Source organism: Ambystoma mexicanum, chromosome 10, assembly GCF_040938575.1.
Source record: "Ambystoma mexicanum isolate Mex_15411 chromosome 10, UKY_AmexF1_1, whole genome shotgun sequence".
NCBI classification, from domain to species: domain Eukaryota; kingdom Metazoa; phylum Chordata; class Amphibia; order Caudata; family Ambystomatidae; genus Ambystoma; species Ambystoma mexicanum.
The window spans coordinates 224,481,873-224,507,328 of NC_090932.1; the positions used below are offsets into that span (position 1 = coordinate 224,481,873).

At 47.0% G+C, this 25,456-nt stretch overlaps 1 protein-coding gene across 4 annotated transcripts in view; it reads left to right on the plus strand.

Annotated features, from left to right (window-relative positions):
• Positions 1-24,864, plus strand: part of XPO7 (exportin 7) — a 1,985,528-nt gene extending 1,960,664 nt beyond the window's left edge. For 3 of the 4 annotated variants that reach the window (XM_069617725.1, XM_069617726.1, XM_069617727.1), the window contains one exon: positions 23,644-23,871. In XM_069617725.1, the coding sequence (XP_069473826.1) occupies positions 23,644-23,737 (94 nt within the window). In that variant the 3' untranslated portion in view covers positions 23,738-23,871. Of the gene's footprint in view, positions 1-23,643 lie in introns of all 4 variants that reach the window. The other variant, XM_069617724.1, reaches the window with a different exon arrangement.
• Positions 24,865-25,456: the final 592 nt, after the last annotated feature.

The following is a 25,456-nucleotide window of genomic DNA, read 5'->3' on the forward strand; positions in this document are numbered from 1 at the left end:
TCATGGCTGGGAAGTCTTTGAGGTGCCATATGATGGTGCACAACACCACGTCCTTGGCCTGTGTGTGTTTTGCCTATGTGGGCTTCGGTCCTGAGATGATCAGCAGAACGTCGCCGAATGAGGTTCCACTTCATTCGCCAGCTACCTTGGATAACTCCTTAGTCCAATCCACAAAAGCCAAACCTGTCCATGTTCTGGTCAGGAGTAATGTTATCCCTCCTCATCAACTGAACTCCCTGTCCAGAGCCAATGTCTGAACACCAATAATGCACAGGTGGTGGGTGGTCAACTCAGGATCTGAAATCCAGCATACCAGCAGTAGTCCCGGAAGTACTCCAAGACCCCTCCACGGGGCCATTCCACTCTGCTATAGACCGCGTGCCGTCCCATATAAACACACCGGTGTGTTGGCCCCTGATATGCCTATGCAAACATCAGTGCAGCAGGCCTCGGGACTCCCACCAAAGCCACAAATGTTGCCACCCGGTGGAGCAGGTTGTCCCAGGAGACTATGCCCTAGAGCCGTAATTCAGATCTCAATCCGTTGTCCTCAAGGGGTGTACACAGCAGGTGATCTCCAGGGCACACAAGCCCCGAGCATGACAATGAAAGGCCCCACGATAAGAAATGTTCCTGCTCCCCAGGCCACTGCAGCGTAATCCCCCTCACTTGCTGCCTCACCAAGGTTAGCACAGGACCAGGAGGGGTGGGGGGGGGACATCCGACCTCACCTGCTTGAGGCCACCACTCAGCCTATTAGTAGGTCAATCGCTCTGCTCTTCAAGATATAAGTTGAAATCTACCACAGGGCCAGTGAGCAGATACTTGGCGCAGGGATTGTCGGCATCCACATTCACAGCTCTGCTTTCCCCAGAGCAAAGCTGTCTTTCCCCAGTTAAGCGCCTCTGTGTCCGCCATCCACACCACACCTCCCGCAGTCCCAGTGTCAGCCGCTGTATCACATCGCAGCCAAGGCCACTGGTGTCCTGCTCTCCGATGGACGGCAGAGCCTGGTCGAGAGTCCTCTCTTCCCTCACTAATCTGCTTTCTGGTTTTGTCGCTCTTTAGTTTTGCCGTGGAATGCACCTCGAGATTCCTTCCACCATCTTGCGGCTAGCGCCAGCATCTTCTTTAAGTATTTCAGTAATTAACAGGTGCCAGCCCCAACATCGTCACTGAAAGCGGTATCACGCTGCTCGCCAGATTTTCTGGTTCCTGTGGTTCATGCTTTCAGATAGATACTAGCATTTCAGTGCTGGACTGCCCCAGGGCAGGACAAAGACTGATATGTATGGGATATTTCTTCTCTGTGAAAGATAGTGAGCTAAAGACTCTGGGTAAGGCTCTTGTAACCAGGACTCATGTCTGGCATAGTCTCCCAGGACCCCCTCCTGTTATTTGTATATTTCAAGTAACTTCGGGTCTCACCCTAAATTACTAGGGTAATCCAGACGTGGACCCCTTGCTCACTATTCTTGGAGAGGCACAGCTACACCCTACTGATGAGGTTCAACCAGCCCGAAACACGTGTCTGGGGTAGCTGTTGGTACTCTTGTTCAGAGGAGAATTGCCTAGCATTTCGGTGCTGGACTGCCTCAGGGCAGGACAAAGACTGATATGTTTGGGATATTTCTTCTCTGTGAAAGATAGTGTGCTAAAGACTCTGGGTAAGGCTCTTGTAACCAGGACTCATGTCTGGCAGAGTCTCCCAGGACCCCCACTGTTATTTTCAGCTAGATACTCGCCATGAAGAAGGGAATATTGGAAAAAAGGGAGTCTCATGAGAGGAGCTCCCAGGCTAAGTGGCCAGTTTACCCTCTGAAGCTAGGTGACACCTAGGTGTGCATTAAGGTACTCCTTCCTGCTGAAGGACTGGAGTAACTTGTCTTCCTTGGAGAGACAACTGGTTGCAGAAGACGAAGACCCCGAAGGCTTTGAGTATGAGGAGGCTGCTGCCACAATGACTAATGGGGCTGGGGTGCCCTGAGAGCCGCACCTGATTCTTCTCCAACTGCTGAAAACGACCATCAACCCGTTTATTTAGCTGGGATTTAGCCCCCGGTTTCTCCCAGACCTTTCAGTCAGCCAAAAGGACATCCTTTGGCAGAGCGATGCTGGACGACTTGAGAGCCAAGAGTTGGGCCAACAGCAATGGCTTCTGTTGAGGCTGCCCTGGTTGGGGGATCCCTAAATATTCCACCAGCCCTTGAAGTTGATCATGGATTGCTTTGACAGAGGCAGAGGTCTTGGATTCCTCAGTGCCGTCCTGCGTCTGGGGAGACGTGGCACTGCACTGATCCCCTTGGAAGACACCCCGCCCCCTCCCAGGGCCCGCACCCTGGACTGATTGAGCCTGGGGAAGAGGAGGTGATGGTGACGGAGGCAGGGGGACCTGCGAAGGAAGCGAAGCCTGTGCCTCTGGGAAAGGCCCCGGACGCCGTGTGGTTGTGGTGGGGGTCCCAGCAGGGATAGCTTGGGTGGCAACACCTGATGCAACACCTCCCGGATCAGATCCTTGAGGTAATCCGCCATTTGTTGTGACCTAATGAGGGTTTTAACCCGCTCAAAGAAGCGATCCTCACACATCACTGGCACGGGCGAGGACCCCGGCCATCCAAAGTGATGGGGCACTAGATGGCCTAGAAGGCTCAGCCCCTCTGAAATCCTGTAACGGTAGCCCCATGGCTGACTAGCATAGTTGTAACCCTGTGGGGACCAGTTGACCAGAGCCTGCCTTTGCGCGGGCAAGGAACGGGCTTGGTGCCACAGCACCCAAATCCAGCTGTGCTTGTTCTGTCATGGTCTCTGTGGATGTCCTGGGATGGAAGGCATATCTTGCTGGCGACTGCACAGGATCCTGTCCTCCTGAGCAGAATCAGGTGGTGCGACACCCTCAGCCAAATGGCCAGTAGTCCTCTGGCGCTGACCCTCGACCTCAGAGAGGGATCCTGTAGGCCCTCAGTGCAAGCGCTGGTAGTCGGTAAGCTCTGAGAAGACGCCTCTGCCCTCTTCTTTGAGCCAGAGCCTGAAGGCCTCTTGCACGCCAGTGGGATGTCAGAGTTAGTGTGCCCCTTGGATGCAGACCTGGTACGGCCCCTGAGCCCCTTGGCACGTGTGCCGGTAGCCTTCATGGCCTTGGGCTTACCTTTGGTAGAAGAGCCCGAAGGGCCCCTCCCAGACAGTGTCCCCGGGAAAGAATCACTCTGTTGGGATGCCTTGTTGAAGAGGTGACAAACCTTGTCATGCCGTGATGGTTTGGAGATAGTCCTTTAAATGTTCTGGCAGCGAAGTGTTGAAAATCTCCCTCCAGAGGGTGCCGCCCACTTGTGGGGGGGGGGTCAGATGCCAGAAAGGAGCTGTCGCATGAGGCGCACCTGGAGAAGCCGCACGCAACCAACATGCGCTGGGAAAGGCAAGGCACCGAAGGGAGATGGCCATTGAAATTAAGACACAGTGAAGCATGCGAAGCTAAAAAAAAATGAAGCCCACGCAAGCTGCCAGGTCTGTTGACATCAGAGTCGAAAAAGGGACTGAGGTGAGGCGCCGAAGGGTAGGTCCTAGTGGGCGTGCCTATTCCCGGGGCCATGCCCCTGCACGCTATACTAAATTTAAAGGGGAAGCTCACTTTTTACACTGCCAAACGGTTCCGTACAATTCCCCCTTGCTTGGGGGACGCCCATAAGGAGGGAGGAAACGAGACGGGACATATTGATTGATATTTTATTTTTATCACGCTCGTACACAAGTGTTTCAGAGCGCGACAACGCAAGGCAGGGGAACAGGGGAGAACAAAACAGCGATCTTACTAGGCCCCGTGACATTGAGAACGCGCAAGTGCAAGGGAGAGGGGGGAGGGGAAAAGTGCATGGAAGGGGGGAGAAGTGGAAAGTGCGAAGCATAGGAGAAACCGATAAATAACAATAAATAAATAATAAAGGCAACAAACAGTGGTAATGCAGCCAGCAATTTGCAAGTGCTAGGTTTAAGGAAGCAGACAGGGTAGGTCTGATAAGTGCAGGAAGAAAAAGTGGGGGGCTGTGTGGGTACAGATACAGACCCCAGTGCAAGGGGTGGCCCGGAGGCAGTGCGGGAGGGTGGCAGGATGAGCAGGTACCTGGACCTGAAGGACAGAGGGTAGCCAGGTGCACGGTGCCAAGAGAGAACAGATCAGCAGAAGTTTTGCCATTCAGTCATTCCTCTGTTCCCAGGGTCTTGACCAGACTGCTGGCAGTACTGGTTGCCCATTTCAGAAAGGAGAAGATTAATGTCTTCCCCTACCTGGATGATTGGCTCATTAGAGAACGCAAGGCGAACTTGGTGTTGGCACATTTATAATAAAGACTGGGGAGGATTTCCACTGGACAAAACCAATTTATAACACAAAGTACTATTCTAATTCTGTTCACATAACGTGAGTGTAAAGAAGCAGGTTCCAGGCTCATTAAGCTTACTTATATTAGGTTTATTACCAGTCTTAAGTTAAAGATAGGACATGAGAAGGTAAGTACATAACAACAACACTGGCTCCCATCACCCAGGCAGGCAAGATCTAACTGCCACTTTACTTTACTTTATTACATTTGTATAGCTCGACCATAGACCCATGGGTGTGAGGGCGCAGACAAAACACAAAAAAGAGAGAGAAGGCCGGGAAATCTTATGAGAAAGGAACCGCAGAAAGAGGGGAACTATTTAAAGAGGAAGGTTTTAAGGCCTTTCTTAAAGATACTTAGGGCTGTTGAATTTCTCAAATGATCTGGCAGAGTGTTCCAAAGAGCTGGCGCCGCAAAGGCAAAGGTCCCGCATTGTGCTTTTTTGCTTTTAACTCTGGGCTGGTGGAGCAGGTTCTGGTTGTTAGATCGAAGATTTTTAATCAAGGATTTTATTCCAATGTACCTTTGAAGATAGTAGGGCATCATGCCCTTAAGGCATTTGAAAGTGATAACCATGAGTCTAAAGGAGATTCTAGAGACCACCGGCAACCAGTGTAGCGCTCGCAGTGCCTCAGACACATGTGCCCTGTATGCAAGACCAGAAACCACTCTAACTGCTCCATTTGGACCACCTGAAGACGGTTAATAGTTTTTTTGTCTAACACCACAGAGAACCTTCACCATAAACATTCCACCACTCATACATCAACATTCCACTCGACATCACCAGCTACAGCACATCAGACAGGCACTACATAACACAGCTCCCTCCTTTACCAATACACACACACCTACACGTGACACATCACATCACGCACATCATACACACCATTGCCGGCTGCCACTTACTTAGCAGATACCCTACCATCATGACAACACAAATCTAACCTACACACTTCTGGATACTCCTGAACGAATAAGCAAAACTCTCCCTGTTTGTTCGTGCCACAAACAAACTCTAGTCTCTCACCCTAAAACCTTACCTGCCCAGTACCAAGACACACAAACTACACTCGATAACATCCCAATATTACAAAACTATTCAAAATCTTGTCACTTTGGAACTCCATCCCACACCTTCCACAAGGGCTTCATAGCAGGCATCCCCAGCCATTCACCCAATAATTCCTAAACAGGACAACCCGTCCACTTGTGATGAGCAACAATCACTAAACTAAGCAGAGGCGCTACTTTCCTGTACTGCTAGAATAGAGGTGCTACCTCACCTGAAACACCTTGTGGCTATTAGAGCTCACCCGTAAACCACGCAACCTCTTAAGACAATACCTCCAAATAAATACCACGACCACTAGAGGGGCTACCTCACTCAACATACACACTGGTGGCGCTACCTCCTAATATCCATCGCGTCATGGCACGTAATTCCAGCATGACACTCGCTCACACCCAATTTCAGACAAACTTCACACCAACCCTGGGGTAACTCACTTTGTGTAGCGCTCCCCATGTGCCAATTTCTTGCACTCTCTCCATAATACTCACAGACATAACACTATGTCAATAACAAAGTCGGAATACACCCTTATGCATTGAAGCAACAAAATGCACACACACGTTTCGATGTAGAACACATCAGAGTAAAATTCAAACACATTAAAAGATTCCTAAAGTCCACAGCCGACAGAGGCTCTAGTGCAGAACCTAGAAGTCCATGTTGCTTTTATGCAACCTAAAATTGCTGCAAATCCTCAAAAGGTTAGTACTGTCACACACATGCACACACAACCCCCTGGGTGCTGGTAGCAATAATATCTTCTGCAAACAAAAGTTCATGTGTTATGTTGCTTGGCACTCCAAACCTACAAATCCTCAAGGAAATTAGACAAGATACCCAAAGCCCAACCATTACATTGCCATACCGTTAGGAGCAAAACATGCACCAACCATCGTCACACTTGTGCACTCTTATGCCTATGCACCATCCGTCACATCTGTGCACATTTTTGTGCATCAGCACCACGTATTCTTTGTTCCCCACCTTAATGTACAAAGAATACACACGTGAGAATACTCGGCTCCAAATTTCCTCCGTATTAAACCACTCCAGCAAGTGCACCATATTACACATTACCATATTCAACATTACTGTCGCTGTAACTGTAATGTGATACTTCTTTAAATACTAGCTGCTGAAGAACACCACCCATTTGGTGCGCCAGCAATGCATAAAGCTTTGGCGCGCCAGAAATGCATAAAGCTTTTAAACCTGCTACATCACCAACAATAGGCCTCTTCCTATCGCATGCAATAAAGCCCAGTTTGAAGTTTTTTTCAAGTTGCTCTGCCAGGCGACTCCTTACAGTCCCTGATGATTACTCATACAAAGTATATAAATGTTAGCCAAAAAATTATTGTATTTTCCCATAGGCTTCCAAGGTGTCGCAGGTCGCTGGATTTGGACGGTAAAAAGGCCCTAACCGTCATCAATAAACTAGTAGAGAATGATAACTCCAGGACTCCGCGTCATTAAGTAAATGCCCTCTTCATGGTGATTACACGTGTTTCGGCTCGTCTGAGCCTTTATCAAATCAGGGCTAACATATATGAACAAAAAGTAATAAAATAACATAAATAAACACAATAGTCGATAATACAAATAGAAGAAAAGAAAAACAATATGTGTGATAATCCATTGCAGAGCCATGGTACCATCATACCCCATGGTATGGCGACAATAAAATAGAAGACTGAAAAATGAGGGTTGGCAAAGGGAAGGATTGAAAGGGGTCGAGAAAACCTACAATAATAAGCAATTGTCACAAAACAGGGGAAAACCCATAAAAAGCCATTAGTTCAATTATTAATATGTCTGTTTCTCAACTCTATGCACAGTATTATATATCCAGCAAGAACCTGTAAATTAGTTTACCCACAAATAACATGAAAAATCCATACGACTGTTTTCAGGTGAGTAATAGCTGGGACAAATCCCCAAATTCAATAATCTGTAATAGAACGTTTAGCAAGTGCCTATATTAGTGTGTGCACATGATTTATCACTAATATGCTGATCGCAATCCGTAAAATATCTACGTTGTTGACCACTTCCTGGTTACAGAATTAGCACTGTTAACTAGCCAAACATCCAAAATGGAAATGTCATCCAATGTCGTGTAGGGAGTAAAGATCCTTTGAACACCTAATAATCACACAATTAATGCTGTAACTAAACTCATTAGGTTTGTTAAGTGTTACCATCTCGATCATAAATTATACCGCGGATCGCCATACTTTTACATATATTGAAATTCAGAGTTAAATTACACTATTTCATTCAAACTGCTATTATTGTAAAATGCACTCCATAAGTGTAATCCGTGTTATTATCTCGATACCAAAAAAAGATTGTTTGTGCTGCGGATAGCCATCTATGTCAGATTCAACGTTACACTTGGCTGTTGTTATCATATCTGTTTAATGTGAAAGAACCTGCATAGAAATGCTGACAGGATAGCAAAACGTACCCTTCTGCTTGGAGTCACACGCGTCGGCTGCACACGAGTGTTCAGCAGCCTACGCCATTTTAGAAACTCTGGTAGTGTTTGGTCTCCATGGCAATGTGGTCACACGTTGTCATGGTGCACAAACCTCTTGTAGCAACCAATACTAACTAAAACGGCCGCCATTGCTGCATGATGCCGATTCCATTCAAACCTATTAGAAGCAGTGACCGTAATCGGTTCACCCATTGCTCTGTATGAGCTTGAATGTTTGATTGCCTAATAATAAAGACTGAAAGATTACAATGTTACTATTATTATGTTAGGTAAAAAATGCATTATAGTGGCACGTATAATTGCGTTTAGGTGTACCTAATTAGTCATATTATGGCGCTATTACGGAGTTAAATTAATTAATTCTCTCGTGCTCTGTACAACCGCATAGGCATCGTCAATGCTAAAATGATTAATGACCTCTGTTGCATTGTGTTTACTAATTTTATGTAAAGGAGTCACAACCCTTAATTATGTTAAATGGATGCATTAATAAATGGAAACAATCTATCCTATTCTGACATATAAAGTCATTAATGAAAGTTATAGTTAAACAGTGCCCAAATACCTTCTAGCACCCTACATCATCCGAAAAATAGGTATTACATTCAGTCAAGCTGCATATGAGCCCAACTCGTTATCATTTATGACAAATTACATTTTAATAGGCAGGTTGTGGTAGTCCGACCCTACAGGAATGACACCATCTCTTTATCACTATTAAGACTTGTTAAGGTTGTATTGAAAAAACATATAGCACGTGCTTCTGCCTGCCTCAATAATTTTAACCTGTCACCCCCTCTTTTGTTAAGAGTGACATGTTGGAGACCTATAAATCTAATCTCAGATTTGTTATGCATTTGGTGAAAAATCTGCCAATGCTCAGCTAACGGCAGAGAGGGATCTTGACTGCCGATCTTGGCAAGATGTTCACGTATTCGTACCCTTAATTCTCTTTTGGTGCTGCCAATATATACCTTTTTACAAACAAAAATAATACCATAAATAACAAATTTAGTTCTGCAATTAATTCCTTGTTTTACTGTCCAAAGTTTTCCATTTTCGTCCTTGAATTCAGTAGGTTTCTCATGTGCGTATCTACATTGAGTGCACATAACACACTTTCTGAAACCACTTTCATTCTTATGGAGCCAAGTGGTGTGACTCACGTTCTTGACATCTGGTAATAGCGATGGGCTGAGTATTGTCTTGAGTGATCCTGCTCTTTTGAAGATCATACATGAATTGTCTCCTACATATTGGTTGATATGCTCATCAAGTTTAAGTAAAAACCAATGCTTTTTGAGTATTTTCTGAATTCTCTGATGATCTGTGTTATAAAACAAGGCCCCATGGGTCTATCTGAGGATTCGTCAAGTGTGTGTTGTAAAGCGTCATGCTGTTTCATTAGTTTGGTCTTCTTATATGCAGACTTGACACATTTTTGTGAGTATCCTCTGTCCTTGAAACGGTGTTGTAGCAACGAGCATTCCTCTTCAAATTTGACATCTTCTTGGCAGTTACGCCTGGCTCTGATGTACTCGCCCAATGATATGTTCTGAATTGTCGGGTGATGGTGTCAACTGCTCGCATGGAGCGAAGAATTAACTTCCGTCTGTTTCCTGAATGTCCAAGTTTGTAGTTTAGTACCATCTGAATGCATAGTTAAATCCAAAAAATGTATTGTGTGGGCATCACATTCCCCTACAAATTGAATATCGTAACAGTTTTTATTCAACGCATTCACAAAATCCTGGAAGTCCTCTGTACTTCCATCAATAACACAGAAAACATTGATGCATCATGTCCACATTTTAATTCTATTATGAAAAAAAGGAGCGGTGTAGACAACATTGTCCTCCAGCATGCCCATAAAGAGGTTGGCCAGGGCAGGAGCATATTTGGTGCCCATAGCCACCCCTTTGGTTTGCTGGTATATACAGTTATCAAAGGTAAATAGGTTAAGGTCCAGGGTTAATTGTAACATTTCTTTGAGCATCTGAATTTGATTGTAGTACGAAGCTGAGTCATTCCTAAAGGTGTAGTCAATTGTAATAGTTGCCCATTTGTGGTGAATAGAGGTGTAGAGGGCCTTAACGTCTAAGGTGGCTAGAAAGAATGTATTGTGCCATGTAAAATTGTGAAGTTTACGTATGAGGCTTGTTGAATCCTGCAAATATGACTTCAGTAAACTTGCCCTCTGCTTGAGGATAGAGTCTAGGTAGTCGGATATATTCTCTGTAACCCACCGAATCCCACTCATGATTAGGCGACCTATCAAACTCTCGTTACAAGCCCTTAAAAGGAAAAAGATACATAAATCTTATGACTTTGCATTATTTTTAAAAAAAATACACATATACCTCTCGATATTAGTCTGTGATGACCATTTCCGACCGGCGGGTCTCTGTAATAGCGGAATGCTCATACCAGTCACGGCACACTCCCTTACGAACCTCTTATGAGTCCTGCCGTCTCTGTTAACCATTTCCTCCTTACGTTGTAGCTACGCCGTAAGGTTCTTTACACCTGACCTTACACGACTTTGGCCTCCATTACTTTTACATATATGCGAGCAGCACGGCAGAGCAACAGCACGTTTGAATAGCGCAGCTGTCAACTGAATATTCCATTCCATCGCCAGTACCCAGCGACACCCTTTGACGTCACCATTCTCCAACCTGCATCGGCGGCGTGCACATCTCTTCACTCCAACCGTCATCCAGCTAAGATTTTGTTTGTGCTACGCCATATTTGTCATTTGAAGCATTCAAGTGAACTGCTTTGCTTCCATTGTGAACAGGAAGTGCAAGTTGCTCTGCTCCATGGAATTTCGTCAGCAATGCTCTGGTGGATGCATTGGTTGCCGAGTGGATCGTTGAACTCCTATATGTGTTCTTGCCTATCCATGTTATTCCGCTAGTTTGTATTTTATTTATTTGTATAGCGCGCCTGGCCCGGAGGCATCAGGGCGCATAGCTTAGGTTACGCAGACAGGTAATTTACAAACATGGAATAGGTAAAATAAAAAAAAAATACATAGTACAGGTAAAAATACAGTAGTTATGTACAGGCACGATAGAATATTACAATCATACATCTATGTACGGGTGGTCAAATCCAATGATATTGCAGAGTTACATACAAATGCTATAAAGAGGTGAAGTCGCGATACAGGTTTGGCCTGGGCGCATTGACAAAGCAGCGACAGGTGTCTCAAATGTCTTGAGTTGAGAGCCACAGTTTAGTTTTACTCTTGAAGGATTGAAAGGAGGGCTCAGCTCTAATGGCGTTGGGCAAGGTATTCCATTTAGTCGCTAAGACCGGGAAGCTCACTACACCGACTTTCTGGAGCTTGAATCTGGGAAGGGAGAGGCTGTGGGCAGCTCTCAAAGGTCGGGTAGCTGTATGCGTGGTAAGTCAGTTAGCCAGGTAAGGAGGGGCCTGGTTCGCCAACACTTGTGTGTGAGCGCAAGCGTTTTGAAGGAGATTCTTTGCGCAACAGGGAGCCAACGTAGATTGCGTCTATGGTCTGAAATGTGCTGATTTCTACGAATATTTAGGGCAGCTCTGATGGCATTATTCTGTGTGACTTGTAGTTTATTTAGGCTGCATTGGCTAGTCCCTAGATACAAGGCACTACAGTAATCAATCTTTGACATGACAAGAGTTCTAGCCAAAGTGGTACTATTAGCAGTGGTCGGGAACGGTCTGCAAGCTGTAATGAGTTTGCAGGCATAGGCAGATGCTGAACTGACAGCATTGGTTTGTCTGGACAATGATAGTGTAGAATCAAGGTAAATGCATAAGGTTTTGGCATCCTTAGAGACCTTGATAGTATTGCCATCAATGATAAACGACTTGAAGGAAGGGTTAAGTTTATTAAGACGTTGATGGGATCCGATAATGAGGAGTTCCGTCTTGTCGTCATTGAGGCAAAGTTCATGTTGGGCCATCCATGCTTGAATAACAATGTAAACGTCATTCAGGAATTTGGTGTCCACTTCATAGTCACCCGAGAGGTTTGGTGAACACGTTATAAAGTGTTGGTGACACACACGAACCTTGGGGGACACCACAGTGAATGGGAGAAGGCTCAGCAGATGCTGACAGGGAGAATACCCACATAGATCTGTCATCTAAGAAGGATCTGATCCAGGAGGTGGCAGAGTCTGAGAAGTGGGAAGCTGATTTAAGGGATTGACAACGAATTTGGTGGTTCACCAAGTGAAAGGCTGCTGAAAGATCAAGTAGGAGTAGCAAAGCCAGTTTCCAATTGTCTTTCAGCACCTCAATCTGGGTTTTAAGGTCAGTGAGGGCGGTTTCAGTCCCATGCCTTGGCCGGAAACCAGATTGCCTAAGGCCAAGGAGTTTGTTAGCTTCCAGGTATTCCTGGATCTGCAGGTAAGAAGCTCGGTCCAATATTTTGAGCATCAACGGGACCGTGGTTATGGGCCTGTAATTTGTTGGTATGCTAGGATCGAGTGATTTTTTTTTTGAGCATTGGGGTGACCCAGGCGTCCTTTAAATTGTCCCGGACTATGCCTGATTTGAAGAACGATTTTATGAAGGCGGTGATGAAAGGAGCTAGGTTGTGAGAGGCCTTTAATAATAGGGGCAGGACAGGTGTCACCTTGGCAGTTGGATGGTTTGAGTTTATTGATGATGTTTTCCACTTCAGTGATGGTAAGTGGAGAGAAACTGAATGGTTTGTGGTTAAGGGTAGCCTGGGTGTTTGCACCAGTGGGGGGATTTTATTGCTAGTCTATCTGCAGGGAGCTTTGCTTAGCTTTGATTTTAGATTGGAGAGTGGCAATTTTGTCCAGGAGTGCTTTTTGTATGTTCGAGAACCATGTCCTATCTTTAGTGCAGGAGTCGGGTGGGGCTGCAGGGGATTAAAGTTCTTTCAAAATTTTAAACAATTCTTTAGTGTTAGAGTCCGCTTGCGTGATTCGCATGTTGTAGGTATCTTTTTTGGCTTGGAAGATGGCCTCTTTGTAGTTAAGGGATGCTATGATGAGGCTGTCCTTATGGACATCAGAAGGATGACTTTTCCATCTGGCTTCAGCATTACGTTTTTCTTTACGTAGCACTCTCAAATGCGGTGTAAACTAGGAATTACGGTGTGCACGTGGTTTAGCTTTCCTAAATTTAAGGCTAATGTTGGAGTCAACTAGCCAGTCAAGTGTCGTTCCCTTGATGTGGGGATGTGGGTGGGTTCTTGTATGTGGTGAGTGACACCCAAGTCTGTTAAAGTGTTGGCAATGTCAGCTGCAATGGAGTCGTTACGGTCTTGGAAGCCCAGGTTAAAGAACCCCAGTAAGATGATTTGCGATTTAATTTTGGATTTGTCCACTAATAGGGATGTAATGTCATCCGGGAAGGTTGTGATAGGGCCGGGTGGTCTGTAGATAAACTGTAAGGTTGCAGTTTAGTTGGGTGAGATGGGAAGTTTAACTGAGAGCAGCTCCGCTGTTGGAATCAGTTGGTTGGGCATCACTCTGAGGCCAAGTGAGTTTTTATGGATAAAGGCAACACTGCCGCCTCTCGATTGAGAGGTTTTGCTATCACATCTAGAGATGGAGTAATCAGTATGTATGGCGAGGAAGAGTAAAGGTCTAGAGGCTGCTTGTAGCCAGGTCTCTGATATGGCAAAGAAATCAAGATCATGGGTGATGATGAGGTCTGCAATGTCCAACGCGTGGGCAGGGAGTGACCGAGCGTTGACCAAGGCGCCTTTAATGATCCTATCTTTGGGTGTGTTGGCTAGGAGGTTGTGAGTGGTTGTGGGTAGGGAAGTAGCGGACACAGGGTGTCTCTGGCTAGTAGGTGGTGATTTAGCAGTGGTGCAAGACTTGTGTGGGTGTGGCTGCACGGGAGATTCTAGAGCCCAGTCTAGTGTTTCTTAGATGCAGCTCACAAGGTTGATTAGGAGTAGGTTTCGTAGCGAAGTGTTCAAGCCATAAGGTAGGGGAGTTCTCAGGAGACTGCAAAAGTTCTGTTCCACGTTGTCTGATCGCACTGGACAGAACCCGGAGGATGTTGTACAAAGTTTATAGACATGTCCATATTCCCTCCTTTTGGTGAGGATGTGCCTGCTCTCCCATTTAGGGTGCCTGATCCTCAATCCAAGCTTCAGCAGTCTGAACCTTCGTGCTTGCCAGCTGGGTTGTAAGGACTGGGGCTCGTCAGGTGATGTCATGTTTCGCTCAGGGACCTGCCACCAAGTCTATCTGTGTCTGCAGGTGGGGTAAGTTCTCGTCTTGCTGCAAGGGCGAGGTCTGGGCCCTTTTTACCTGTCCAACATCCTCTGTTTTGGGTTTTCTGCTTTCTTTGGCCTGGACCCGTGTGCAGATTGGCCGTCATTTCGGACTTACAAAGAATCAGAGAGCAGGGCTCCTTCTTCACAATAAATACTGCTATGCAGTCTTTACAGGGTTGATTAAACAATCTTCACCACAGAAATGTGTTCCTACTTAAGGGTTTGAATTTAGTTTCGACTTTACTTATGGGCGTCATGTTTTGTGAAAATCAAGTTTTTATTGTCATTTTTTCAAAGCATCAACAATGTCACCAACATGTACAACATAAAGATTCTTTGATTAGCCTCCCTCCCCCCTGTATACAGTTAAACAAATTTCTTTTATTACATAGTCACAACTGGGAAATCCCTATTTGGTTACATTTTTCTCCCCAGGGCATATTTATTAAAGAAGGGCAACCAAATCCCCTTTGTGTCCGTTTGTGTCTCATCCAGAAGGTGAGTCAGGTATTGCATGTCATAGATGGACTTCGCTTTCTGAACCCATTCCCTCTGTGGGTATGCTCCCCCTCTTCCAATGTTGTGCCACACAGCTCCGTGCCGCCACCAGTAAAGTGTGGAAAACTTGGTCCCCCTTCTCATATACACCAAACAGCAGCAAGCTGGGCTTGATGGGCCTCTGTATCCCGTTCAAACCCTTTAGCCATCCCAGGACCTCTTTCCAGCATGTCTGAATGAGTGTGCATTTCCACCACATGTGGTAGTAGTCACCTTGTGCCCTCCTACAGCACCAGCAGCGCACAGGTACCTCAGTACATTTTCTCTAATGTCGTGGGTGAGTAGTGCCATCTGTGTAACAGTGTAAATGCTTGCATTCTGTTTTAGCGGGACAATGTGGACCTTTTTACCCCCCCTACACATTTTACCCCACTGCTGGTTAGTCAGTTCGATTCCCAGGTCCTCTGCCTACTTCCCCCGTGCTGGTAATATGTCAATGGGTTTGCACCTCCTCAGTTCCCTCTATAGCCTGGATATTCACCCCTTCGTGCTGGTTTCCTGTAGCAGTGCTTTCTCGAATGGGGTGAGCTCCCGGCACAGATTGTTTCCCCAACTAGGCTTCATCAGGACTCCCTTTAACTGTAGGTATTTAAAGGCTGAGAGCCCCTTCATCCCCTATATTCCTCTAATCGAGCCACTGGCATGTATATGCCTCCCTTCCACAGCTGCCCTTCCTCGTACCATGATTGAAACCTCAGGGGGGTCTGTGATGTGATTGCGTATGGCTGGCGCCCAGATGCAACTCAGGGGGCAGGGCCATGTTGAAAACCATCAGATGGCGCTCGCCTCGCGCCAGATTGACCAGTACACTTCCAGGATGGGGTGTGCCAGTACTCGCCTCGGGATCTTTCTGCGGTAACCCAGCGTTACCGGCTGCAAACCGGCGATGTCCATATGGACCCATTGCTTCCTTGTTTCCGGGTCTAGGTGATCACCATAATCTGCAGTTGGGCCGCCCTATAATATGCTCCTAAGTCTAGGAATCCCAGGCCCCCCTCCTTTGACAACACCGGCACCCTATATGCTATCCAGAGTTTTGCTCCGGCCCATAGGAACCCTTGAAGGGCCTTCTGTACTGTGGCGAGAAATTGGGTGGCATTTCGTGGGGAGCATTTGGAAGAGCAATAGCAGCTTGGGGAGGATTGTCATCCTGATACAATTTAACCGTGCCATCCAGGATAAACCAATCCATCCCCAGTGCTGCATGTCCTTCCATATAATACTCCATAATGGGAGGTAGTTCTTCTCAAATAAACTTTCGGGTTCCCTTGTGATTTCGATTCCGAGGTATTGAAAGCCCTCCTGCTTCGTCTTGAATCCCCATTTACCAATCCTGTTGCTATCTGCCTGGTCCCAATTCCACACTAGGAATGGCACTGGCTTGGGAAGGTTAACCCAGAACCCTGATAGTTTCTCATACTCTTTCAGACCCTTTAAAGGGGCAGGCACTGAAGACCGCAGATTTGTGAGGTAGAGTAATGCCTCGTCTGCGAAAAGACTTGCTTTATATTCTTGCCTGCCTATTTGCACCCTCGTTATATCTCTGCAACCTCTCTGGCATATTACCCATGGCTCCATAACCAGTGCATATAGCAGGGGCGACAGGGGGCATCCCTGTCTGCTCCCTAGATGGAGCTCCATTGTCCTGGACATGTTCACATTAATCGTCACTCTAGCTCTTGAGTGTGGTACAGGGCCCTGACCTCGTGCTCCCATACCTATCTTAAGTACCCCTTCCACGAAGGACCAGTTAACCCTGTTGAATGCCTTTTCGGCGTCCACAGAGAGGACCAAGGCCCCCTTCCTTTGTGTTCTCGGTTCGTACAGGATGTGTAGGGTTTTTCTTAGGTTATCGGAGCCTAGCCTATTTTGAATGAATTCCGTCTGGTCTGGGTGCATCAGGTGGGAGAGGTGCATCTCCAGACGGGCCTATATGAAGCACAGTCTATCTTGTCTTTACCCTGTTTGGGGATCACTGTTACGAGTGCCTCCCCAAAAAAGGGGGAGGCGGCATATCTCCAGTCTGTTTTATGGAGTTAAAGATCTTCACCGGGGACCCTGCCGGGACTTCTTGGAACTGCTTGTAGAAGCCTGCTGTTTAGCCATCTTCCCCCGGTGCCTTCCCTGACTTCAACTGACCTATCCCCCTCTTCACCTCCTCCCATGTAATCTCAATCTCCAGCATGTATTTCCTCTCTGTCATCAGGTGGGGAATGGGGAGTTTATCCAAGTATTCCTTGACTTCCTTCTCCTCCAGTTGTGTAGGTTGGGAGTAGTGGGTTTCACAGAAGTCAGCAAAGCATTGAGGGATGTGTTCCTCGGGTCCGATTACCTCCTTGTTCTTGTTCCTCAGCCGATGAACCCCTTGGTTTCCCCCCACACCCCCAAATTCTCTGACCCTATTTGCCTGCAGTGTCCCCACCCAGTCAACCCTTTCATAAAACCTTTGTTTGGTATATCTCATCTTCTTTGCCACCACCCCCATCAGGAGTGAGTGTACTTCCTGTCTCTTGTCTTGCATTGTCTCAAATAGACCCTCTCTGTCCACTCCCGGTCTTTTTAGCCTTGTCCTGTATCTTAATTGCTCCCGTACTTTCACCTCTAATGGCGCTCTTTCTCTCCTTTTAAGGGCCCCTTCTGCTATAAGGAGGCCCCACACTGTCACTTGGCCGCCGCCTCCCATACAGTCTTCTGACGTGTCTCCCCTGTGTCGTCTGTTGCAAAGTACTGAGTGATCTCTGTCCGTAGGACGTCTCAAAATACTGGGTCTCATAGTAAACCGTAATTGCATCTCCAACGCAATTGCCCCTTCCTCCTTCTAACCACCAGTCTGTTGTGACCATCTCGTGGTTAGACCATGTTACTGTCTCCACCATTGGTGATGACACCCTGGTCTCCTGCTCTTTTGAGACCAGTAGGAGGTCAATTCTAGTGTGTGTGTGGTGTGGGTGCGGGAAGTAGTCTTTCCTCCCTGCTGGGGGAACTTGGCCCTCCATACATCAACCCAAAAGTAGTCCCGTAGCAGTTGGGGGAATGCTTCATGTTCCCTTCTCTTTGATCTGGTCTCCCTTTGCCGAACACCAGTCCACTGCCAGATCTGCCATCAGATTAAAGTCACCTCCCACCATTAGCCTACCCTCCCTCCCGACCCCCTCCACTCATCGAGCACTGAGAATGCCTTTTATATGAAGGTCATCTGGTGTACATTTGGTGCGTATATGGAAGCTAGGGTGATCAACTCTTCCATCTATCCTACCCTTGATTGCCATGAGCCTGCTGCCAAAACCCCTCTTCACCTGCACCTCCCGTAGTTGTATAGATCGCGACAGACCAATCCCCAAGCCCTCTTTTTTGCTTATTTTATGTGAGGCCCAGTAAGTCTGACCAACCTCTGCTCCCTTCAGGTCTAGCTCTATCCCATGTCTGTAGTGTGTTTCTTGTAGGAATATTGCTATTTTGGCTTTGCAGAGCATGTTTACCGTGAGCAATCTTTTGTTTGGGGAGTTCAGCCCTTTCATGATCAGTGTTGCCACCTTCCAGTTAGCCATCTTCCCTTCTTTGTATCCTACCTTAGCTCCTGCCCTTGGTCAAACCTTTTCCCCACTTTGGTTGCAATTTTGCACTGCATTCAAGCTCCCCAGACCCCCTTTCAGTCTGTCCCCCCTCCCCTGCTTCGATGGGTTCCCCTCTTGGTTCACCCATTCCACTTTGCCCCCCTTACCTCCCTGTCTCCCTCCCTCCTCCTTCCTAATCGAGGCGTTGGGCTGCCAGTTTTACAGCTTCTGGGCATACCGGTCGAACCACCAGGGGTGGTTGCCCCCCCCTGTCCTGTCCCCCATTAATCCTCTTGCTCCCCCATTTGTGTAGCCATGTAACGTTGCCTGGCCCCCCCTTCCCCATGTAATCTGTCCGGGGCTTTTCCCTCCTTCCTCCCTGGCACCGGGCCTTAACTCCTCCAAACTCTCTCCCTCTTAAAACTCACAGTAACCTGGCAATGTCCAGAACTCTTTTTTTTCCCCGTAACATAACTCTAACTCTCACATCCTCCTTCGGAAGCATGGATAGGTTCATAACAACTTGGTTCCAAGCTCAGGGCTCCTAGGACCCCCTAAGATAAGTAACTGTCAACAGGTGAACCGGATTCCTTCAGGTAGATTCGGTCTAGGAGGTGGGGTGTTGAGCTTCTGGAATTTCCTGGCCCCTCGTGTTTTGCACCTTCCTTATTCTGTCTTTGGGCCTTTAAGTTCTCGTCTCTTGAATAGCTCTGCCCCTCCTTCTACCTGACGATCTTGTTGGAACCCAGTTAATTCCTCTGTGGTTTAATATCTTCCTCCAGCACCAGGTGGTATGTCTCCTCTTCCAGTTCAAATATAAGTGCGAAAGGGTACCTCCCCCCCATCTGTATCTCACCCATTTCTCCGGGAGCTAACTAGTAAGAGGGCCGCACTTCTTGCGTTTCGAGAGGGTCTGTGCCGAGAGGTCCTGGAAGATGGCTACTTTAGAGTTCTCGTAGTCAATGGCCCCCATTCGCCTTGCTTTCTCCAGGATGTCGGCCTTGTCTTGATAGTAGTGTTGCTTCGCCAGTACTGAGTGGGGTCCCTTGGTGCCCTCTCCTGCTCAGTGTACCCGGTCTAATGCCACTCATTCTCCTTGCTTAGTTCCTAGGACTATCCCGATTCTTGAATTTTCCTTTCCAGGCCAGCCGTTTATTCCCCCCCCCCCCCCACTCTCCTTTTCTTTCAGTCCAAAAAAGCGAAGGTTATGGAGTCTCGCTCTATTTTCGGTGTCCACTTTGAGCCCTACGTCCACTTCCCTCCTCTCGATGTCTCAAAGTCAGACCTCTATCTGTGACTAGAGCACTCCCGAGGAGGCTTGGTTAGCTTCCACACCTTCAAACCGTTCCTCCATGGTAACCACTTTCGCTGACGTGTCTGCCACCTTCACCCCAATGTCTTTGCATATTCTGCGGATTTCCTCCAGTATCATTTGGGTGTCACTTTTTATGGTGCCAATTTCTGTGGAACATGGGTGGGATCCACCTTTGGCGGTGCCATGTCTCCCCTGTTTGGTTATTGTAACTGCAAGAGTGCCTTTTTCCAGCTCTTTCACTTGGCCAGGTTCTGGCGTTATGGTGTCTCTCTTGCTACCTCCTCTTGCCTTCCTTTCGCTTTCTTGCCACCTGGATGGTTCACGGTCCACTCTGGCCTGTGGTGGGCCCTTGCCCAGCCAATTAAATGTCCATGCCTTCTTCTTGGGTGTGGATCAGGGGCTTTTTTTTTATTGTGGCCCCCTGGTACTGTTCCCTGGGCCCTATGCACTTCTCCCGTTCAGTTCCTCCTTGCGACTGTGGGTGTAGGGCTGCATCTCTCCTTCCCTGCTGCTCGTTGTTTTCCCTTTGGGGGCCCCCCCTGTATCAGGGTGCTGGTCTCCTCGTTGTGACCCGTGTCTCACAGGGGTACTGTTTCTCTCCCTTCTCGGGTGTCCTCCCAGGCATGCACCTCCCCCCCCCCCCCCCCATTGAATGGCGCTGTTGAGCAGTTCTCTGCGTGCCTCCCCTGTGCTCATTGGGGTCTTGCCTCTCAATCCCCAGGCCCTGCATCCTGGCCTCCACGGAGAGGGCTGTTCAGTCACTGCAGCTTCTTTACGTGCCCAGGCACGTGGGTGGCTGTTCGCCTCTGGCCCCTCCCCTCCATCACTCTTGGGCCTCACTGCTGTTGCACGGGTCCTCGGCCCTTCGTGGTTTCACCCAGGGGGCCTCCCGGGTTCCCTTTGTTAGCCATGTCCCTCACGGGAGTGCCTGCCCCCAATCTCCTCCTCCAATGCCGTTGCCTGCTGGGGACTCAACAGTGCGGCCTCGGCCCGCTCCTTGCTGCTTCTCTTTTTGCGCCTGCTGGGCAGGCCGCACTGCAAGGGTGCTCTGTTCTCGGCAACCACGGGCTGTGGCAACCTATGCCCAACGCTGCAGCTACCGTTCCACTGCCAGGGGATTCCCATGTTGCGGTTCCCAGGTCTCTGACTCTGCCACCATTGATTACGACGGGCTGGAGCATTGTGTTCAGGCTTCCATTTTGCCTGCGCCCCCTGGTGGCCTCCCTCATGGACATCATGTTTGAGCCCCTGCATTAATGTAATATTGTCTTCAGGTGGTTTTCCTGATGGACATCACTTTGATGAAACGGATAAGTGACCTCCAGGCTTTGTAAACCTCTGAACTTGGTGTTTTCCGCAAGTAGAAGGTGACTGTGAGATTGGACCAGCCTTTATACCAAAGGTTGTGTCGGAATTTCAACTACCGCAGAAGATCCTTATTCTTGTGTTGTTCACTTTGTCTCATTCCACCAAGATGGTAGGCGAGGGTCCATCGGCTGGATCCTGTGCAGGCACTCAGCTACTAGGTCTCTCGAACAAAGGGCATCAGGAAAGATGACAGGCTGGTGTCCATTCAGGCAGGGCTGTTGATTGTGCTCAGATGGATCATCCTCTGTCTGGCTGGGCGGGATGTGCCTTCCCTGCAAGAGTGGGGTTTCCTGCTGTGGACATCTCAGGTGGCCACGCAGGCATTGCTGCACACGTTTGTTAAATATTACTGACTGGATTCTAAGTCAGGGTAAGATGTTTGCTTTGGCTGAGAAGTCCTTCCGAGTTTTCTGGTGTAGTTGGTGGTTTCTCGCTCTTCCCCTCCAAATTTCTGTGCTTCTATGGAAGTCTACAATGAGGAATATGTGGGAGGAAGAGATCCATTACAAGAGCAAATTACTAAAATTTCAGTAATGTTTTTTCTGATGGATTAGTCCTTCCACCCACTCATCACTCTCCCAACCTGCACCTATTGGCAAATAGCTCGTACACCTCATCTGTTCTGCGTCCCCCAGCTACTAAGTGCTAGGGGGAAAGGGCAGACGAGGGGTCATGGGGCGTGACAACACACATCTGCACTCCCTGGTGGCTGAAAATGATTCTCTGATAGAGTATCTTAAATGAGGAATCTGTGAGAAGAATTATTAATCCATCAGAAAGAACATTACATGGAGGAAAATGATTGGCTCTTCACACTTACACAACCGGCTGTCAGGTTAAAGCAATTACAGAAAACAATCTGAGGGTATAAAGATACTGTGGCATTGTGGGAGTCTGTTAGTATAGCAGAAGGATATTACGACGGGAACACCCCTGTTGACAACTGGTAATACTCTGGATCAGTCGTTAAATGGTGGGATGTGCAACGCATACAATTCTAAACAAATACAAGCATCAGAAGGTCTATTACTGGGTAATGCTTAGCATGTGTACAAATGGGGTGACCATGTGCCTCGGCTTGTCATAGTTGCACAATCCCCATCTGGTGGATGTAAGATTTCCAAATCCAGAAAATACCAACTGCTGTTTCTAAGATCAGGAAATGGTGAGAGGAATATTGTATCCCTCTGGAAGATAACAGAAAGTAAAGTATGTTGTTCTTCAGATGAGTGGGCTCCCTCCACCCAATTATTTTACTGCAGAGTATTTGATTCTAACAGATTTACGTGCTTGTTACTCCAACACAGGTATCCTTCCTAGATTCATATATAGCTTCACCCTCTTCATCTAAGAATAGTTATGTTATGTTACCTGAACTTGTAGAGCGCACGGTCGCCCGGGGGCATCATGGCGCTGGTGAGGAGGCTATCAAACAAGAGGAACAGTAATAGTCAGAGAGTTAGAATAGAGTAGTTTTGAGGGCTTTCCTGAAAGCCAAGTGGTTGGAGATAGACTTGAGTGGCAGTGGGAGGGTGTTCCACAGCCTTGCCGCAGCAATGGAAAAAAGAATAGTTGTCCTATCCGAATCTACTCCTACCAAAAGAGCTAAAGTAATGTATTCACTGCATGCCTTGACTCCTCCCACATAGTAGGGTATGGTCTCATTTCTAAACCCAGGACAATTTCCAAAGTGTGGACTAGGGTAACTGGGGCCTGGATTTCGGTAAGGCTGTTTAGTACAATTATGTGTATAATATTATTGTCTGGGTACTATGTGATATCATTGACCACATTTACTTCAAACACAGTTTGGTAGGTCGGTAGATACATTTTCTTTTAAATGTTACGGTTGGGGGTTCCCTGCCATACCATCCCACACCATTGGTCCACTAAACCTACATGTGTGTTCTGCGGCCTGCAGGAGTCAATTAAACCATGGTCGAAGTAAATGTGCTTGATGGAACCATTCTGTTCAATTTGCGTGGATATATTCTGCTTGGTATTGTATTGGAAGTTAAGTCAATTTGAAATGGGAGATCAGGGGAAGCATTGTGAACAGTGTTTCAGTTGATTCCCCATCTGTGGAGAATGATTCTTAATGTATATGCATGGGGGGGATTAGTATTACACGTTAGTTACATTTTGTCTTGTGTTGGGCAATCTACCTATTGGTTAGTACTTGTAGTGCATTTCAGTCTTCTAGTCCCAATACTGTTATGCAAATCTTACGGCCATCAAATAGGAATTGCCACCAATCTGCTTTAAAAAAAAAAAAAAATAATAAAGAAAGAAAAGTGACATCCGGATATGTATTTGTGCAGGGGAAGTGAATGTAGCGCTTAACACCTGCACAGTGACTGGCAATGCACAGCTTTGAGAAGTGCTGTCTGGGCTGCTTTTGGTTTGGTCATTGAAAAAGGTATGACCCTTCAGTAATTGTCAATATAAAGATAATATCCTTCTACAGCAACCATTGTAGTCAATGGTGCTTGGGTTTATACGTCACAGTTTCCCTGTGAGACTTCAATCAAGAATATTAGTGTTGGAGGCCTCGCTGTTTGATTTGCATCATGTGACTGATCATGCATAGCTACGTAACTATTGTTAAAGGTGTTCAACTTTCTATATATCTTTGCAGGTTCACCCAGAATCTGTCAGCATTCAGGCGAGAAGTAAATGATTCGATGAAGAATTCTGCGTGTGGTGTGAACAGCAATGACATGATGAGCTGACACCGTCTGTGATTCCGAATCGTGGAACAACATCTCTCAGGCCTGGCCAAGGCAGGAGGATGAGAGCCAGAGAGGGCAGAGCTTGCAGGAGCTCAGTAGCACTCTTCTCCCTGGGGGAGGGGAGTTGGGATCCGGATGCTCTCCCTTTGGCTGTAGGAAGAAGGGGAAGGGAGGATTTTTAAAGGGTACTCCCACTTCATTGGCAGGATGACCAGCCTGCTGCCAGCCTTCCTCCAACAATGCCCGAATGTTGACAATTCTTCTCTTCAGCCCCCGCCTTGTATAAACATGTACATTTTTTTCATAATATTTTGAACTCTGTTTATATTGATTCGGTTGATGAGAAAAGAGAAACGTGTGATTGAAGTTTTTACTGTCTAGTGCAGCCTCACCAAATTCAGGGGTCTGCATTATATGAATGAAGAGATGTCCTCCAAGCTTCACTGGAGGAGGTCGCGTGAGAGTGGCAGGTGTAGCAGGAAGCACGAAAGAGAACCAGGTGTATATTTCCCAAAATGTATATTTTTTCTTAATAGCCCTAAAAATACCAGCTGCTTCCTGTCGCCTTGTTTGAGGTACTCCCCATGAGATGAGCCACATCCCTTCCCTTTTGGCCCCTGTCTCATTCCATATGTTCTCTGCAGCCTAGTTCCCCCCCCCCTCCACCCCCACAAGCTCTTTACGGGCTGGCGGTCAGCACTGCTTTGCACTACTGGGGGTGGTCTTCCTTACTGGAGAATGGCTGCTGGGAGGGTTTGTGCTGCCTTCCCGTTCCCCTCTGTGTATGGTCTATGATATTTTGCATCATGGAGTTACAATATGGTTTTACGACTAGCTGTTCATCAGTGGATTGCATGCGTAAAACTCTCCAAAGGAAGATTCCTTCCTTCTTTCCTCGTGAAGCTTTCCAGTCCATTGGGAATGCATACAGAGTAGATGCTTCCAAGACACAGGATGGCTGTGTACGTTTGTTCTGATGAGCTAGAAAAGGTGTACTTCTGATTTCTAGCAGCGTACAGTCCTTCCCGTATCAAAAGGGGTGTATATTCTGAGAAAAACACAACAAATTCTGTATTTCCGCCTAGATTTAATAAATATATTCCCACATGTCGTTCCCTGATCTTGAACCACTGTTTGTCATGTCTGTGTTTCTTTGTGGTGTTGAAAGAGTGCATGATGATAGGGAAAAGAGGCGTGACATTTACCTAGACAGCATATGGGAGCGGGCGGAGAGTTGGGCGCATTGTCCTTGTGGCAAGGTTAGGTTATGACTACATGATTTTATTGTCATTGTGCAAAAAATCCATTAAAAAAAAAAAACTAGGAACTATTCCATCACTGATTATTTAAGTTCTGTTGCAGTCAGTGGAGGACGAATGGGAAGCTTCTGTGTGCTTTTGCTAATTGGTTTGGACTTAAAACATACCCATAAACACAACAGCTCATTTTGTTCACATTCGAGTTTAGTCCTCCATCGAGTGGTGTGCTTCCCCTTTCTTTGGTCAGTGTGTGTTGGCTCCTTTGAGTGGGAGGACTTGCGCTGTTTTCTAAGACACATTTTCAAAAAGGATTGGCTGCATTTAATGCATGCATTGTGACTGGAAATAAACATCAGTGGTTTGTACTGCGCCTTGTCCTCCCATCATTCCAGAAGGCAACAGTGCAGATTAAAAAAAGAAATCCTAAATTCTTCTTAAAAGAAAACTTGTTGTTTGTTAA